Here is an 18,547-nt window from a genome sequence, read left to right on the forward strand (position 1 = left end):
TGTAATATTATCTAATTAAAAAAAATTATTTTTGTATTATGGCGCCATCTATCGACAACTAGAATAACTAGAATAAATATTATAAAAATGTCACCGACGGAATGTAATCACCCATGTGCCTTTTTTTATGTCACATACAATTTAATGCGTTAGAAAGAAATCGAAAAACTGTGACGCACTGAAAGATGATCATGAGAAATACTGTAGCTATCAAAATGACAGTGTTGCCATTTAAAAAAAATCAACGATGACGTCATATCTCTAAATTGGGATACCCTGTATACATTATTATTGTATGTCAAAAATGACAATTTGAAATACTAATCGATGGCTCTGAGCATTTTTCAGAAAAACAATTAGTATTATAATTATGGAATTTATTCCAAATTACAGACATAACTTTGTTATTTTTTATTATCTTGTAAATGGTAGAGAATAAAAATTTGATAAAAAATCAATGGGAAAATCCCAATAGTTGGCTGTATACCATAGTTTAAAAAACCAATACAGAAGTAAAAACTTCGAGATGTATTCTGGTATAAAATCGTTTATTTAAAAACTATAAAATGTCATCGAATGCAGAACGTTTTCGTTCTAAACAGAACATCTTCAGTGCCTAGAATGAAGTATTTCCACGTTAGATTAAAGCAAAAGGTTTAAAATGTGACTGTTAAAATGAAAAATGTGGGAATACTTACATCCTACCGGGTATTTTGAAACTAGCACACCGTAAATAGTGTTAACATCATCATATATGGTTTACATAATGTAATATGTTAAAATGTTATGACTACAAGTCGATGTTAATGGATAAAGTGGAACACATGCTAAAAGGGTGCCATGGTTCCCTGCTCGAAGATACTAGGTACTTGCCAATTCAATGGGCACAGACCAACTGAGAAATTGTGAAGTGGATATACAATTTGACAAGGGTGACATGACATGACAAGATAAAGCCAATTTTTGGTTAAAGTTTCATTTGATTTTGGATTTTTTAATAAAATGCCAAGGTTTGTCTGCAAAAATAATTTAAATTATTTGAATAATAAAATATACTGTAAAGTTTAAATTAGCAACTCTCTATTCCAGAATAACTTATAGATTCATTAAATTTAATGCAGATATATTACGTGGTTAAGTTGTGACGTCATCGGATGTGAAATGACGAGATGAAAGTTGAGTTTGTTGAAACAAGGAAATACACTACATAATAAGATAATTAGACTTGCATGGAAAAACAAAGCTAAACAAGCCGAGAAAACCAGGATTTAAGAGTGTTTTTATGTGATGAAATGTTGGTTGCCTAAAAAGGCAAGCAGACAACAGGTTGAATGTAAACGGTAGAATATTGCAAGAAAACAGTATATATACAAAAGGTGGCTATTTATTGTGTTAAATTTATTATTATACTATTGTAATGAATAATTATGTCTGTTAAAAGTTGGAAAATAGTTGTTAAAAAATTAAATAACTAAAGATTACTGTTAGTGAGGTAGATATATGTGTGACGGATATGATTGTATATAGTATTGTGAAATGAATGAGAGTATGTAATAATATAATAAAATTAAACTATGTGACCTAAAGTCTAATTCATCTTTATGTAGTTTTGAAAGGACTGAATGAATTGAAAGTAATGTATCTTGATATTCCACCAACGTGGAATAGTGAATAAAATAATTAGAATGAGAGCTACCAATATAGGTCAAATTGTGTGTTGGTGTCAGTATGTAAAGAAGAATCTAAATTGAATGAGTATATGAAATAGAAAAGTATGAGATTGATTTCTATTGGTGATAGTGGAGTGAACAGACTGAACTAAATGAAATATATTTAAGTGCACAAACTTTATGAACGTATGTGATTGTAACTGAAATCAAACAAATGAAAAATGTGAAAAATTTTTTTTTATTTTAAATTGGGATAAATGGATATTGGAAGTTGCCTGATACGAATGGAAATGAAAAGATAGATGAAAAAAGAAGAATAGTGAATGCAATAAAACTTAAATGTTATAATCTGAAAGAAGTTTGACTGAATGGGTCGTAATGGATATAGGTGTGCAGTATCCTATTGTTAAGTAAAGTCTAAGAATCTAAAAAGAAAGAAGTGACAGAATGTTACTAAGTAAGGAAAGTGATATATATGACAGACCAGAGAGATTGGATGTATGGTGTTATTTATTATTGTAAGCGGAGATGAGAAAAAAAAAAAAAAAAAAAAATGAGTAAGTAACATAACAGGCAACAGGATAAGGGAGTTTGAAGAACATTCCAAAGAGACAATAAACCAGACCGATTTAAGGATTAATAATAATAAGAGGCATTTAAATAAATTATGAAAGAAGTGGTGAGATGAGATATAGAGGACCTGAAAAAGAGACAGAGACACAAGGTCAGACCAGAAATGAATAGGAGTGGAGGAAAATATGAAGGATAGGAAATTAGAAGAATCAAAACTGTGTTAGGGATGGGATGGTGGGGGAGGCAGCCATGAAGTTGAAAAGAAATGCAAGTTGAGATATGTGTTAATGGGTGATTAGTATGGAAAGAGAAGACTGTTAAACTAGTGGGGTAGTGGAAAAAGAGGGGGAGGGGGAAATGGAGAATAGGAGTATAGGGGAAGGGGGGTGAGAGGAATAATGAGAGAAAACTAGGGTTGGATTAAGGGAATAGTTGTCGATGGATAGGAGTGAAAGGACGATTTAAAGTTGTTTGACGATTAACGCAATTGGGGCTGGTCCTCATGTCTCTGGAAATCTCGAGGTCCTCGTACAAATCCAGGCGTAGATTGTTTCTGTCTTGGATGTTATGAATTAATTTAACACCATCAGGGATGTCAAGATGATGATTATTAACTTTCAAATGATGGGAAAAGGCTGATGTAGTGTCTCTTTTAGAATGTTCAGCAGATCTGGTTGAGAGTGATCTGTAAGTCCTGCCGATGTAAGAGGCATCACAATCAGAACAAGTCAGTCTATAAACACCACTACGATTCATATAGTGTATTGTATCCTTAGTATTTGTCAAAAAGTGGCCAAGGGTATTTCCAACTTTGAAAGAAATATGTATATTCTCAGAAGAGTTAGATACAATACGTTTAATCTTTTCAGATAGATGTGGGTTATGATATGGTAGTGACCTGTAAATAGCAGAAGATGAAGATGACTGATGGAAAGCAGAATTTTGAAGCAATTTAGATTCTCTTTTACGGATGAGTTTATCTATTATAGAGGGATCGTAACCATTGTTGACAGCTATTTGTTTTATAATGTTGAGTTCTTTGTTGAACGAATCTGTTGACATAGGTATAGAGAAAAGTCTGTGTATGAAGCTTCTGAAAGCTGCTAGTTTGTGTGATAGAGGATGATTAGAAGAAAAATGAATTACATGGTCAGTTTGGGTGGGTTTACGAAAGATACCAAAGTTGAATTGGTTGTTAAGTCTGGTAATAGATAAATCAAGGAAATTAATGGCCTGAGAAGATTCTAGTTCCATGGTAAATTTGATATTAGGGTGAATTAAGTTAATTTTAAGAAGTAGTTGTTGAGCTGAGTCATGATGTCCAGCGATGAAGACCAAACAGTCATCTACGTAACGAAACCAATGTAAAATTTCTGGATTTTTCATAATGTGATTGGACTCTAAATGATCCATAAAGACATCAGCTAGGAATGGGGATAAGCAACTGCCCATTGCTAAACCATCTGGTTGTTTATAGAATTTGTTGTTGAATTGAAAGAAATCTTGAGATAGACATAATTCAAGGATATCTAGTATCGGTGAAATGACATTGGGCTGAAAAGACTTGTTGACTAAGAGTGATTTTACCAGACTTAAAGTTTCGATTTTGGGCACTGAAGTAAATAGGTTGCTTACATCAAAAGAAAGCATAGTTATGTCTGGATTGAGATTGATGAGTTGAAGTTTATCAACTAATTGGTATGAATTTGATACAGTAAAACGGGGTGTGAAGTTGATTAAATTTTTTAAGGTGTTAAGTATGAATTTTGATAAAATAGATACTGGAGTGTTAATGAAACTGACGACAGGACGTATAGGAATTCCAACTTTATGTATCTTGGGTAAACCGTACAACCTCGGAATAAGAGGGTTGCCAGGCAGTTTGTTGTAAGGGGCCTCATAATTGGATAAAAATTCAGAGTGTTTTTTGATGTTATCTTTCAATTTACTTATGAATCTCTTGGAAGGATCAGTTGGTAAAATAATGAAATGGTTGTCATCTAGAAACATCTTTTCTAGATGACAACCATTTCATTATTTTACCAACTGATCCTTCCAAGAGATTCATAAGTAAATTGAAAGATAACATCAAAAAACACTCTGAATTTTTATCCAATTATGAGGCCCCTTACAACAAACTGCCTGGCAACCCTCTTATTCCGAGGTTGTACGGTTTACCCAAGATACATAAAGTTGGAATTCCTATACGTCCTGTCGTCAGTTTCATTAACACTCCAGTATCTATTTTATCAAAATTCATACTTAACACCTTAAAAAATTTAATCAACTTCACACCCCGTTTTACTGTATCAAATTCATACCAATTAGTTGATAAACTTCAACTCATCAATCTCAATCCAGACATAACTATGCTTTCTTTTGATGTAAGCAACCTATTTACTTCAGTGCCCAAAATCGAAACTTTAAGTCTGGTAAAATCACTCTAGTCAACAAGTCTTTTCAGCCCAATGTCATTTCACCGATACTAGATATCCTTGAATTATGTCTATCTCAAGATTTCTTTCAATTCAACAACAAATTCTATAAACAACCAGATGGTTTAGCAATGGGCAGTTGCTTATCCCCATTCCTAGCTGATGTCTTTATGGATCATTTAGAGTCCAATCACATTATGAAAAATCCAGAAATTTTACATTGGTTTCGTTACGTAGATGACTGTTTGGTCTTCATCGCTGGACATCATGACTCAGCTCAACAACTACTTCTTAAAATTAACTTAATTCACCCTAATATCAAATTTACCATGGAACTAGAATCTTCTCAGGCCATTAATTTCCTTGATTTATCTATTACCAGACTTAACAACCAATTCAACTTTGGTATCTTTCGTAAACCCACCCAAACTGACCATGTAATTCATTTTTCTTCTAATCATCCTCTATCACACAAACTAGCAGCTTTCAGAAGCTTCATACACAGACTTTTCTCTATACCTATGTCAACAGATTCGTTCAACAAAGAACTCAACATTATAAAACAAATAGCTGTCAACAATGGTTACGATCCCTCTATAATAGATAAACTCATCCGTAAAAGAGAATCTAAATTGCTTCAAAATTCTGCTTTCCATCAGTCATCTTCATCTTCTGCTATTTACAGGTCACTACCATATCATAACCCACATCTATCTGAAAAGATTAAACGTATTGTATCTAACTCTTCTGAGAATATACATATTTCTTTCAAAGTTGGAAATACCCTTGGCCACTTTTTGACAAATACTAAGGATACAATACACTATATGAATCGTAGTGGTGTTTATAGACTGACTTGTTCTGATTGTGATGCCTCTTACATCGGCAGGACTTACAGATCACTCTCAACCAGATCTGCTGAACATTCTAAAAGAGACACTACATCAGCCTTTTCCCATCATTTGAAAGTTAATAATCATCATCTTGACATCCCTGATGGTGTTAAATTAATTCATAACATCCAAGACAGAAACAATCTACGCCTGGATTTGTACGAGGACCTCGAGATTTCCAGAGACATGAGGACCAGCCCCAATTGCGTTAATCGTCAAACAACTTTAAATCGTCCTTTCACTCCTATCCATCGACAACTATTCCCTTAATCCAACCCTAGTTTTCTCTCATTATTCCTCTCACCCCCCTTCCCCTATACTCCTATTCTCCATTTCCCCCTCCCCCTCTTTTTCCACTACCCCACTAGTTTAACAGTCTTCTCTTTCCATACTAATCACCCATTAACACATATCTCAACTTGCATTTCTTTTCAACTTCATGGCTGCCTCCCCCACCATCCCATCCCTAACACAGTTTTGATTCTTCTAATTTCCTATCCTTCATATTTTCCTCCACTCCTATTCATTTCTGGTCTGACCTTGTGTCTCTGTCTCTTTTTCAGGTCCTCTATATCTCATCTCACCACTTCTTTCATAATTTATTTAAATGCCTCTTATTATTATTAATCCTTAAATCGGTCTGGTTTATTGTCTCTTTGGAATGTTCTTCAAACTCCCTTATCCTGTTGCCTGTTATGTTACTTACTCATTTTTTTTTTTTTTTTTTTTTTTCTCATCTCCGCTTACAATAATAAATAACACCATACATCCAATCTCTCTGGTCTGTCATATATATCACTTTCCTTACTTAGTAACATTCTGTCACTTCTTTCTTTTTAGATTCTTAGACTTTACTTAACAATAGGATACTGCACACCTATATCCATTACGACCCATTCAGTCAAACTTCTTTCAGATTATAACATTTAAGTTTTATTGCATTCACTATTCTTCTTTTTTCATCTATCTTTTCATTTCCATTCGTATCAGGCAACTTCCAATATCCATTTATCCCAATTTAAAATAAAAAAAAATTTTTCACATTTTTCATTTGTTTGATTTCAGTTACAATCACATACGTTCATAAAGTTTGTGCACTTAAATATATTTCATTTAGTTCAGTCTGTTCACTCCACTATCACCAATAGAAATCAATCTCATACTTTTCTATTTCATATACTCATTCAATTTAGATTCTTCTTTACATACTGACACCAACACACAATTTGACCTATATTGGTAGCTCTCATTCTAATTATTTTATTCACTATTCCACGTTGGTGGAATATCAAGATACATTACTTTCAATTCATTCAGTCCTTTCAAAACTACATAAAGATGAATTAGACTTTAGGTCACATAGTTTAATTTTATTATATTATTACATACTCTCATTCATTTCACAATACTATATACAATCATATCCGTCACACATATATCTACCTCACTAACAGTAATCTTTAGTTATTTAATTTTTTAACAACTATTTTCCAACTTTTAACAGACATAATTATTCATTACAATAGTATAATAATAAATTTAACACAATAAATAGCCACCTTTTGTATATATACTGTTTTCTTGCAATATTCTACCGTTTACATTCAACCTGTTGTCTGCTTGCCTTTTTAGGCAACCAACATTTCATCACATAAAAACACTCTTAAATCCTGGTTTTCTCGGCTTGTTTAGCTTTGTTTTTCCATGCAAGTCTAATTATCTTATTATGTAGTGTATTTCCTTGTTTCAACAAACTCAACTTTCATCTCGTCATTTCACATCCGATGACGTCACAACTTAACCACGTAATATATCTGCATTAAATTTAATGAATCTATAAGTTATTCTGGAATAGAGAGTTGCTAATTTAAACTTTACAGTATATTTTATTATTCAAATAATTTAAATTATTTTTGCAGACAAACCTTGGCATTTTATTAAAAAATCCAAAATCAAATGAAACTTTAACCAAAAATTGGCTTTATCTTGTCATGTCATGTCACCCTTGTCAAATTGTATATCCACTTCACAATTTCTCAGTTGGTCTGTGCCCATTGAATTGGCAAGTACCTAGTATCTTCGAGCAGGGAACCATGGCACCCTTTTAGCATGTGTTCCACTTTATCCATTAACATCGACTTGTAGTCATAACATTTTAACATATTACATTATGTAAACCATATATGATGATGTTAACACTATTTACGGTGTGCTAGTTTCAAAATACTCGGTAGGATGTAAGTATTCCCACATTTTTCATTTTAACAGTCACATTTTAAACCTTTTGCTTTAATCTAACGTGGAAATACTTCATTCTAGGCACTGAAGATGTTCTGTTTAGAACGAAAACGTTCTGCATTCGATGACATTTTATAGTTTTTAAATAAACGATTTTATACCAGAATACATCTCGAAGTTTTTACTTCTGTATTGGTTTTTTAAAAATTTGATATTTTGCAGTTGTATATAACTTTATACACCCTATCAAAATAGCTATCAAAATGACAGTGTTGCCATTTAAGAAAATTAACGATGACGTCATATCTCCAAACTGGGACACCCTGTATACATTATTATTGTATGTCAAAAATGACAATCTGAAATACTAATCGACGGGTCTGAGCATTTTTCAAAAAAACAATTATTATTTGAGATATTGAATTTATTCCAAATTACAGACTCTCTCTGTATATGTTACAGTTCAAGTTGATTATCCAGTTGGAGTTGACTTTTACTAGTTCGAGTCAACTCTAACGGCTGGTTTCAGTAAAAGTTGATTATAAATATAAAATGAAGATTTATATTCAACATTTACTAGTAAAAGTAGACTCCAACTAGGAAAAGTATACTCTTCCTAATGCCATTTAGTAAAAGTTGATTCTGATTCACACAAACAGCCGATTCTAGAAATTAAATGTTACTGAATATGTTCAAATTAGTCTAGGCTTTATCGTCGCCCCCGTTAGGTAAATTACTCCGATTCGAATTTTTTGCACAAACTTACTCAAAAAGAGGTCCTTATAACAAATCTACTGGGTATCGATAAATTGTTTAAACAATTTTTTTTAGACAAATTTACAAAAATAATCTTTCCGCAAATCGCCAGGAAATTTTGACATTCCTGTCAAAATTTCTTGAAGAAAAAGTCAGGACTTCCTTACTGTAAGGAAATGTCATTTCCTTACTGTAAGGAAATGATATTTCCGTACAGTTGTTAGTGTTCTACATAAATGATAGAAAACACATTGCTATTAAAACCTTGTAAATTACCTTAATCATTAAATTTTCTTTATCTGGAGCTTCCTGGATAAATTTTTCAATTTCTTCCTTCGTTAAAATCTTAGATTTCTTTGCCCTATAACCTTGAGCTTGCCGTTTCAATAAAGAACGAAGTTTTGAGTATGTAGATATATCTACATTGTGTTTAAGTGCAAGGGTTGACTTCAGCATTGAATAATTGGCCCATAATGTTGAAGATTTCATCTATAAACAAAGGTCTAGGAAGTATGCCATTACAACATTTTCTGAGAAAGAACTCGTATTTTTACTCATGCGATAATCCATAAAACGTCTGTATGCATTTTCGTACTTTTCTCTTGATTTCTTTGGCAATCATTCTAATGAAGCAGTATTCACTGCCTCAACCAGCTCTGGAGGAGTCCCAGTAATGGAAATTTCATCATCACTTATCATTTTACTTTCGAGAACACCAGCAATTAAATTTATAAGCGTCAAGTTTGACAATTCAACCTCAATACGTTTCCATAGTAACCCAAGTAATTTTATTAGGAATTTCAAAGCACCATTTATTTGGGAATAAAATTATCGCGTTTTTTTTTTAAATCAATCAATATCTGTCGAATTTTAAACGATTTGCGGAAAAATAGTATGTTTACCTCGTAGGAAAAGCCACATTCCTGGACTCTGTGTTGCTAAGTCTCGGCTTGCGCCTCGACTTAGCAATCTTCACAGTCGTCCAGGAATGTTAAGCTTTTCCTACCCGGTAAACAATGTACTATTTTCACTTCGAATAATTTTTTTTAGATAATTTGGGTTATTCTGAGCAAAAAAGGTATTTTGTGATTTTTCCCTAAAATTGATTGTTGTCGAGTTATACGCGATTTAAAATTTGAAAAATGCGAAAATAGCCATTTTCAAGGCTTAATAACTCGGTTAAAATCCATTATTATGAAAGTCAGAAAGTGACCAAATCAAAGTTTATAGCCCCCTCTACAAGATCCAGCAGAAATTTTTGTCACTATTTTATTACTAAGCTGTTATCTTTAATTATTAACAATGAGCGCTAAGTGCGTATTAGGCGGCCGTCAATGGTGAGTCTCACTCGCACTCACATTGACGGCCGCCTCAATACATGCTTAGCGCTCATTGTTGATAATTAAAAATATTATCTTATTAATGAAATAATGACAAAAATTTCTTCAGGATCTTATAGAGGTAGCTTTAATCTTTGATTTTTTTTTAGTTTCTGACTTTCATAATATGTAATATCGTATGGCATTTTTGCCTTTCGGACAGTTCCGGCGCCAATTACATCTTTAACCCTGTTTCAAGTAACTAGTGTCGAAGTACACTAGCCCAGGGGGAACGACGGCTTAACGTGCTCTCCGAGACACGGTGAGACGGCTCGTGTCATTATTGTAAATGAAAATGGTTTGTCTTTGGCAGGGCTCAGTACGCATTTGCCCTCATTTTCGGCAGTAAAGTAACACTTTGTTGTATTGAAAGAAGAATGTTACTTTACCTGCCGCGATTAGTAACCCGTTCTCAGTAGTTGCTGAGAGTTTCTCAACTCTCAGTATCCCTATCCAACAGTATCTGCAGACTATGGTCCGAATCAGACATTAATACTGTGTCGTCATCATAGCGGATGTTATTTACTCTCTGACCGTTTATCCTGATTCCTTCTGAAGAGTGCGATAAAGAGTTTGCAAATATTACCTCAGAGTAGACTTTAAAAGTATGGGTGATAGCACACAACCCCGTCTAACACCTCGTTGTATTTCAATTGGCCTTGACGTATTACCATTGGTCTTTATGATTGCTGTCTGATTCCAATAAATAGCCTCTATAATTTTAGAAACTCTTTTGTCGACTCCGATGTCGTTCAATCTTTCTATCAAGGTCTTGTGCTTTACCCTATCGAACGCTTTCTCAAAATCTGTGAAACAGATATAAAGGTCTGCTTGCTGATGTTTGTATCTTTGTGCCAGAGTTTGAAGACAAAATATTGCTTCTCGTGTCCCCATACCTTTCCTGAAGCCAAATTGTTCTTGACCGGTGACCTCATCACATTTTTTATAATATATTCTGTTCTGTATGATACGCAAAAAAAGCTTCAGAATGTTATTTAATAGACTTATAAGGCGGAAGTCCTGGCATAATTTGGCGTTCTTCTTTTTAGGCAGTGGTATGAAGACTGATTCAAGCCATATTTTAGGGATAGTCCCTGTATTGTAAACATTATTAAATAGTCCAAGAAGAAGGTCTAAGTTTTCCTCGTTGATTAACTTCAATATTTCAGCTGCTCATCTTTTCCTACAGATTTGTTGTTTTTTAGTTGACGTATAGCATATTCCAGTTCGGACTTCAATATTGGAAGACCTTCGTCGTTTTCGGTATTTAATGTAGGAGGTTCTCTGATGTCATAGCAGAGTTCCTTTATATATTCTTCCCACATGTTTATTTGTTCTTCAGGGCTTGAAATCAGTTTGCCTTCTGCGTTGATTAGATTATTTAGTCCTTGTGAGTATGTCGTGCCTGTGAATTCCTTGAGTTTCTTATACAGATGGAAGTCATCTTGTTTTTATATAAGTTTTCGATTTCTTCACATTGTTCTGTTATCCATTTTTCTTTTGCAATTTTTATTTTTTGTTTAATGGTTCTATTTAATACTTTGTACATTGCTTTGTGCTGTTTGCATTTTCTTCTTTCGTCCATTAAATCCAATATTTCCTCTGTCATCCATCTTTGCTTCCGTGGTCGCTGTTTTGTGAGCATTTCAGTTGCCGTTGCAAGGGCGTGTCTGATTTCCTCCCGAAGGCGAAAGTTAAGGATGTTTAATTATATGAAAGTGTGCTAAAAAACAGTGCGAAAAAGTAAAACCCATTTAAAATACATTGTTACTTCAGACACACTTTAAACCCTTCATGTACTGCTATCTATATTTACAATTTTCACACAATAAAACCTTTACATTTTACATAATATGAGATAGAGTAGATAAAAATTATTTTTGTGAATTTGATTAACAAAAATTGATTAAACAATTTTTCGACCGCGGTACCGCGTGACACCCTGTGTATTTGTTATAAGGATTGTTATATGGATGTATTTCTTTGAGTAAGTTTGTGCAAAAAATCGAATCAGAATAATTTATCTAACGTGGGCGACGTTAGAGACTGTACTAATAAGTAGTTGAAACGGTCAAAACAAAGAAACGAACACTCATCAAAAATGCACTTGAGATTCTCGTATAATCAACATTTACTGAATCGATCCAGGAAGAGTCAACTCCAACTAGTAAAAGTTGATTTAAATTTTTAAAATCAACTTTTACTGCTTGTTTCAGTTGGAGTTGACTCCAACTAGAGTTGGAGTGTTGGAGTCAACTCTAACTGATAATCAACTTGAACTGTAACATATACATTGTATCGAAATAAAATTTGATTTGTGTGAATCCCAAAGATTTGTGAATTTCAGTAGTCAGATGTAGAGAACAGTAAACCAAAATTATTATACTACTGCTCAACAGAGATCGCTGAAATAATTCAGGTTCTATCATCATTGAATATATTATGAGAGTAGAATATAATATGCAATTATTGTATTCAATTAATGATGCAATTTTAATTTACCATTTAAAAATATAATCCTCTAAAGTACCCACCAATTTTCCTCTCCTCCCAAACCCAAAAAATTCCCCAACCATTTCAACTTATAAAAAATTTCCCAGACTCTTTGAAATGGGATTAAAAAAAAATAATATCAACATAAATATTTTACTTAAAAATAAATTGGATAATGCAATTTATCTTTTATTTTTACTACCATCAAAAAAATGTATCATGTATTACTTTTAACACGTTTGTATATTTGTAGAATAGGTACATTTTAACTCATTTAATACTTCCTGTATGGGTGTATCGTTTTGAAAACGTAGGGAAATTCTTGGAGATTCGTATTCGTAATCAGTAATTCGATATTCATAGTCATTCATCATTTTTGGTAATCAGAAAAATACTTTCAATGTCAAGAGTTACGTTTGCAAAATATGTTTGCGTCTAATTCAACCAGATCACTTCTTATGTAAATATTATGATCACAAATACTTTTTCAAGAAAATATTATAATAAAACTTAATAATTGTTTCTGGCTGATGTGAGATTGCACTTTCAGTTTGCTTCTGTATTTATAAAATAAAATAAAATTTGAATTATGGTTTTGTTTTCAATAATTACTTGAGAATAATAATTATGATTGTGATCCAAAATAATACCTAACCTAATCCTAATCACCGTAAAAACCTAATAACCGGTTTTTACTTTAAAAAGAAAAAACCGGTTATAACCGGGACAAAAAAAAACAGCCGGTAAAACCGGTTATTGAGAAGTAAAAAAACCGGTTTTAGGTTTAAACCGGTAGGTTTTTCCCATCCCTACTTTGGAGTAATCGTTTGTGTGAATAATTATTGTGCCAAGATAGTTGTAGTTTTCAACTTATTCTAAAGTCTTGCCGCTAATTGTAAGGCTTTCATCATTATTTTGGGTTTTTGATATCCTCATAAATTTAGTTTTCTTGAAGTTTATTTATAATCCATATTCTTCTCGGTGTTCAACTATCTTGTTCATTAGCTTTTGGAGGTTTTGGAGGTTGTCCGTTATTATGATAGTATCGTCCGCATATCTAACGTTGTTAATTGGCGTTCCATCGACCTTTATTCCTGCTGTTTCTCCCTCAAGAGCTCTTTTCATAATTTCTTCAGAGTATGCATTGAATAGTAGTGGTGACAATACACACCCTTTCGCACTCATCTTTTAATTTCGAACTCTTCTGATGTGTGTTCGTTAATGCGTGTGTGTACCTGCTGTTTATAGTATAGATTTGTTATAATTCGAAGGTCATTGTATTGTAATTGTCTTGCTTTGAGGACGTCCATTAGCTCTCTGTGGAGGATTTTATCGAAAGCCTTGTTGTAATCTATGAAACAGACGTATATATATCTTGGTTCACATCCAAGCATCTCTGCTTAGATGCAGTAGATTAGTACGTTGAATGCAAAGAGAGCTTCACGGGGACCTACCTACGCCTCTACGGAATCCAAATTGGATTTCTTCAATATCCGTATCAATTGTTTGGTAAATGCGTTTATGAATGATCTTTAAAAACATTTTAAGTGTGTGAGACAGGCTTATGGTGCGGTGGTCGGTGTATTCTCTAGCATTTTTCTTTTTTGGAAGACAAATAAATGTTGAGGTCAACCATTCATTGGGTATGTCACATGACTGATAAATTTCATTAAAGAGCTGTAAGAGGACATCCATGTACCCATTTTCTATTATTTTAAGGATATCAATAGGCAGTTGATCTGGCCCCGAGCTTTTTCCGTTTCTGGTGTTCTTAAGTGCATACAATATTTCTTCATTTGTAATTTCTACACTTGTTTGTGTGTCCTCGAAAGATACATCTTGTAGGTTTCCTTTTTCGTCGTCGAAGAACTCTTCCATATATTCTTTCCATCGTTTTAGCTTTCGTCAGTTGTTGTCATAGTATTTCCGATTTTATCTAAAAGAGTTGTGTTGTGGTTTCTTTTTGCAGTCCTGCCATTTGTTTAACCTTTTTATGCAGGTTGAATATGTCGTATTTGTTCTGAAGATCTTCTATACCTTTAAAATTTTCTCATAGTAAGTTTGTTTTGTCTCTCTTATCTTTTTTCTGATTTCATTGTTAATGATTTTGTAATTGTGACTCATGTCAATTGTTTAGGTACTCATTGTTCCATTATTCTAGCACCAGGATTTGATCTAAAAACAGTTTTTGGTGGTGGATCTGCGCATAGAAGTACTACGTTTTCATTCCTACATTGACAGTGATCTATATGAATAACTCTGTGGGTTTGGTTAAAACTGAATAGGTTTTAATACAAATATCATGACAGTTAAACTATATCCAACACCAACCACAAAATTTGGACATTATACTTCAGAATTTTATAATTATTTTTGGTAAACTTTTGATGTCTAAAATTCGAAAATTCAGTAATTATGGGAGTGCAATTAGAACGAAAACATGCATTGTTTCGGAAAAATTCAATCAAGCTTATATTTTTCTAAAACTTTTTTTGATAGTTTATATACATGTTAACGTAAAAAGTTCTACTCGCAGATTTGGCCGCTAATTGTTTATTAATTGTTTAAACAATAACAATTGTTTTGTATAAATAATTTTAAAAATATCGTTAAATTCATCATTTTACTTTGATCAAATATGTTTCTATTTTGTTTTTGATTATGCTGAATCAGAATATGGCATTGCAATTTGAAAATTCTTATACAGAAGCTCTTATACAGTATGTCTGCGTAGCTAGGAACCACATGGAAAACTTTTTTATTATCAATTTTACGAAAAAAAGTTAATCTTAATAAAATGCTCTGGATAGTCAAAACTCTAAAACTCAACCATCAGATATCAAATTTTATCAATTTTATACGAGTTATGTCAAAAATATGAATTTCGTTAAAGAGTAAAGTACCTTTTTATTCCAGAATATCAAAAAATGCTATTATGAAAATTTGTTTGAAATTAGAAACTATGTCTAAATATACAATTACATCATTCTAACAAAAAAAAAATTCTATTTTTTCTCAAATTACGGATACTCATCATCATTTTATTACAATTATGATAACTATTTTATTATCACTTTTACTAAAAAAAGTTATTCTTCATAAAATGCTCTTCCTGGTCTAAAATCTAAAATAAAACCATCAGATATCAAACTTTTTTAATTTTATACGAGGTATGTAAAAAATTAGAAGGAATGTAATTGAACACTAAAACAAATTTTTTAATTCCAAACAACTTTTATTAATAACAATTTTCGATATTGTGAAATGTAAAGGTACTTTATTCCCGAGTGAAATTCATATTTTATGACATACCTCGTATAACATTAATTAAATTTGATATTTGATGATTGCATCTTAGATTATATACGATGCAGAGTATTTTATAAAGAATAACTTTTTTCGTAAAACTGATAATAAAAAAGTTATCAATAGGTTCCAAGTTACGCATACATACTGTATAAGAGCTAAAAAAATTGTTTTTGCTGAACATTCATTATTGATAAAGCTTATTATTAAATGTATTTTAGGTAAGTTTTACAGAAAAAAGCTTTGATCACTTTGTATAAACATTTTTTTAGCTGGTAATTTTCGGTTTTTGTATTACTTTTTGGTTATCTTTCTTAATTTTCTCAAAAAGAAATAGTTTATTTCATTTCTAAAGTAAAATAATTTAGTGCATTTTAAATATTACATCCTAAGCTTTAGAAAAGCACTTATAAAACTGTAATGGATCTGTTCAAACTTGAGTAATACCGTCTTAAAGTGGTGGTAATTCTATAAAACTACGAAGATTTCAAAAATTACATTTTTTGAGACGTCGTATCATTTGAATTAAATTTTTGAGATTTTTTTTTAATAAAACATCATTTAGCACGATGCTTGAAAGGCAAGTTGTGCAAAATTGAGGGTTTTATAAGAAACATTGTATTAGTTACACATTTTTAAATCATCATCAGTAACAAAATTCATGTAAGGCTCATTTTCCGCCCACACCGTACTTATGCCCACACATTTTATTTCTTTTTATTATAGCCATAAGATAGCCTAATTATTCTTCTTTCATGTTCAATTTGTAAAATTTCATTTGATCCATTAGTTAAAGAATTACATTAAAATAACTCAACCGTGCACTTCGCCGTACGTTAGTTTACAGTGCGCCAATGTTTGTGAGACGAGTGACTTTAGCGTTATAAATAAAAAATTATACAAGATACAGATTTAATTTTAGAAAATTCTTTATATAAAATTTTTTTCGTAAAATTTTCTGAATTTTTCAATGGTCAAGTCAGTTTTTTTTCTAAAATTTATATTTTCGGAGTTATTTAAAAAAAAACATCTAATTTCGTAGTTCATTTGTTTATAAAAAATGAAGCACCCACTTCTCGAGTAGACCTTTTTGATATGTTGTTTATTAAACATTTCTTAATGAAATTACAAAAAGTTCTATCTTGTTTGATTTTTTCCGAAGTGAAAATCTATATGCAGTCCCCTAAATGTCCACTTCAAATTATTGAAAAATGTCGTTATAAAATTATACTTACTTTCATATGCCCACCTTTCTCCTTTGTTAGAAGCTTGAAGGACATGCGCCACATCTCTGACACACTCAGCATTTGATAGCTTCGCGATCACCTCCTGAACGATCTTTAAACTGTTGAAGAAGCTAAGGTCTTGCAAGGAGTCGTCCACAGGAGGAGATTCGTCGGTTTCGGTGGATTCCTGATCTTCGATGCTGTAGAATGTTGAGTTTAGTGTGGAGTTTTCTGAAAATATGAATTCAATCATTACGGCTTGGTATCACAATCAAAGTGACAACGTAGCAATTGGACAATGTCTTTCTTCGCGGGCATTAGTGAATGGTATAATTTCAAAATCATTTTTAATAATTGGAACTAAACAAATTCACCTTAATAAAATATACATTCTTAAGACGGATCAACGGATCAATAAAAATTTATGTGTGTGTTGTTACCAACAGGATATTACCTCCAAATTCTATCCTACTGCATGGATTTTAATGAAATTTTGGAAATAGCCTCTACTTATTTCCTAATTCAAAGTATACCCTATATACTATGGCGCTTTTATCTTGGGGGCGGTTCCCACTTCTCGGGGGTAGAAAATTCTTTGGTTAGAATAACTACGGAAGTGGCTAGAGACCCTACTTCTAAGCAAAAACTGTTCTATAATTTTTTTTAAAAACTCAATACTTTATTCGTGGTTGAAAATTTGCCATTTTCATTGAAACATAACACCATTTCGAACGGTTTTTTGCGAATACATTAACAACTATGCATCTAACTAAAAAAACCATATAAAACATTTTTTTAGCTTATAAAAACAAAGAGACTCGTTCCTTCATAAATCTTCTAGTTATAATACAAAAAGAGATATGGTAGGTGAAAAGAGTGAAAAAAATATCTCGGGAAATATTAAATTAAATTAAATCATGAAAACAGCATTGGAAAAATAGCGGCAGGACGCTTCTTTTAAAAGATAAATCGTTTAATTGTGATGAGTGGTTCCTAAGATACAACCGGTCAAAGTTGACCGGCATTTACGGCAAAGATATAAACAATAGGATCATAATTTTCGAACAATCACCTTTTTATTTTTGTCCTCTTTCTCCACACTAATTTTCATATGTTTAAAATACTCATACTCATACCATATACTATTATAATAAAAACTATCGATATTACGAGTGAAAATTGCCAAAAATAGCAAATAAAAATTTAGGTTGGAGAAGATGTAATCTCAAAGTTCAAAATCGGTATACGTTAAAAATAGTATATTGTACAACAAGTGAGAAAAAATACATATTTCTCACGAGCGCAGAAGTTTGTTGGCACGAGCCGAGGCACGAGGCGAGGGCCGCAAATCAAGCGAGGGAGAAATATTTTATTTTCTCATGTGTTGTACACGGTACTTTTTCTATGGATGCGGTTTTGTCAAGAGTTCAAACTTCAAAATTAAATTATTTAGATGCTTTTAGGTATATTATCTGCATAAATTGAAATACAATACATATACATGTAGGCATTCATTATTCTTAAAATTTATATACTTACGTTATTTATTTATAATTCTAATTAACAGTTATTTTTGAA

General features: G+C 32.1%; 1 protein-coding gene across 1 annotated transcript in view; it reads right to left on the reverse strand.

The window, feature by feature from the left end:
* The window catches only part of LOC114328256 (nose resistant to fluoxetine protein 6-like), a 142,069-nt gene that overhangs the window by 96,774 nt on the left and 26,748 nt on the right, over nucleotides 1-18,547 (reverse strand). Inside the window, exon 2 of the mRNA XM_050659611.1 lies at nucleotides 16,979-17,200. Coding sequence (XP_050515568.1) covers nucleotides 16,979-17,200 — 222 coding nt within the window. The remainder of the gene's footprint in view (nucleotides 1-16,978; nucleotides 17,201-18,547) is intronic.

This window comes from Diabrotica virgifera, chromosome 8 (assembly GCF_917563875.1).
Source record: "Diabrotica virgifera virgifera chromosome 8, PGI_DIABVI_V3a".
Taxonomy (NCBI): Eukaryota; Metazoa; Arthropoda; class Insecta; order Coleoptera; family Chrysomelidae; genus Diabrotica; species Diabrotica virgifera.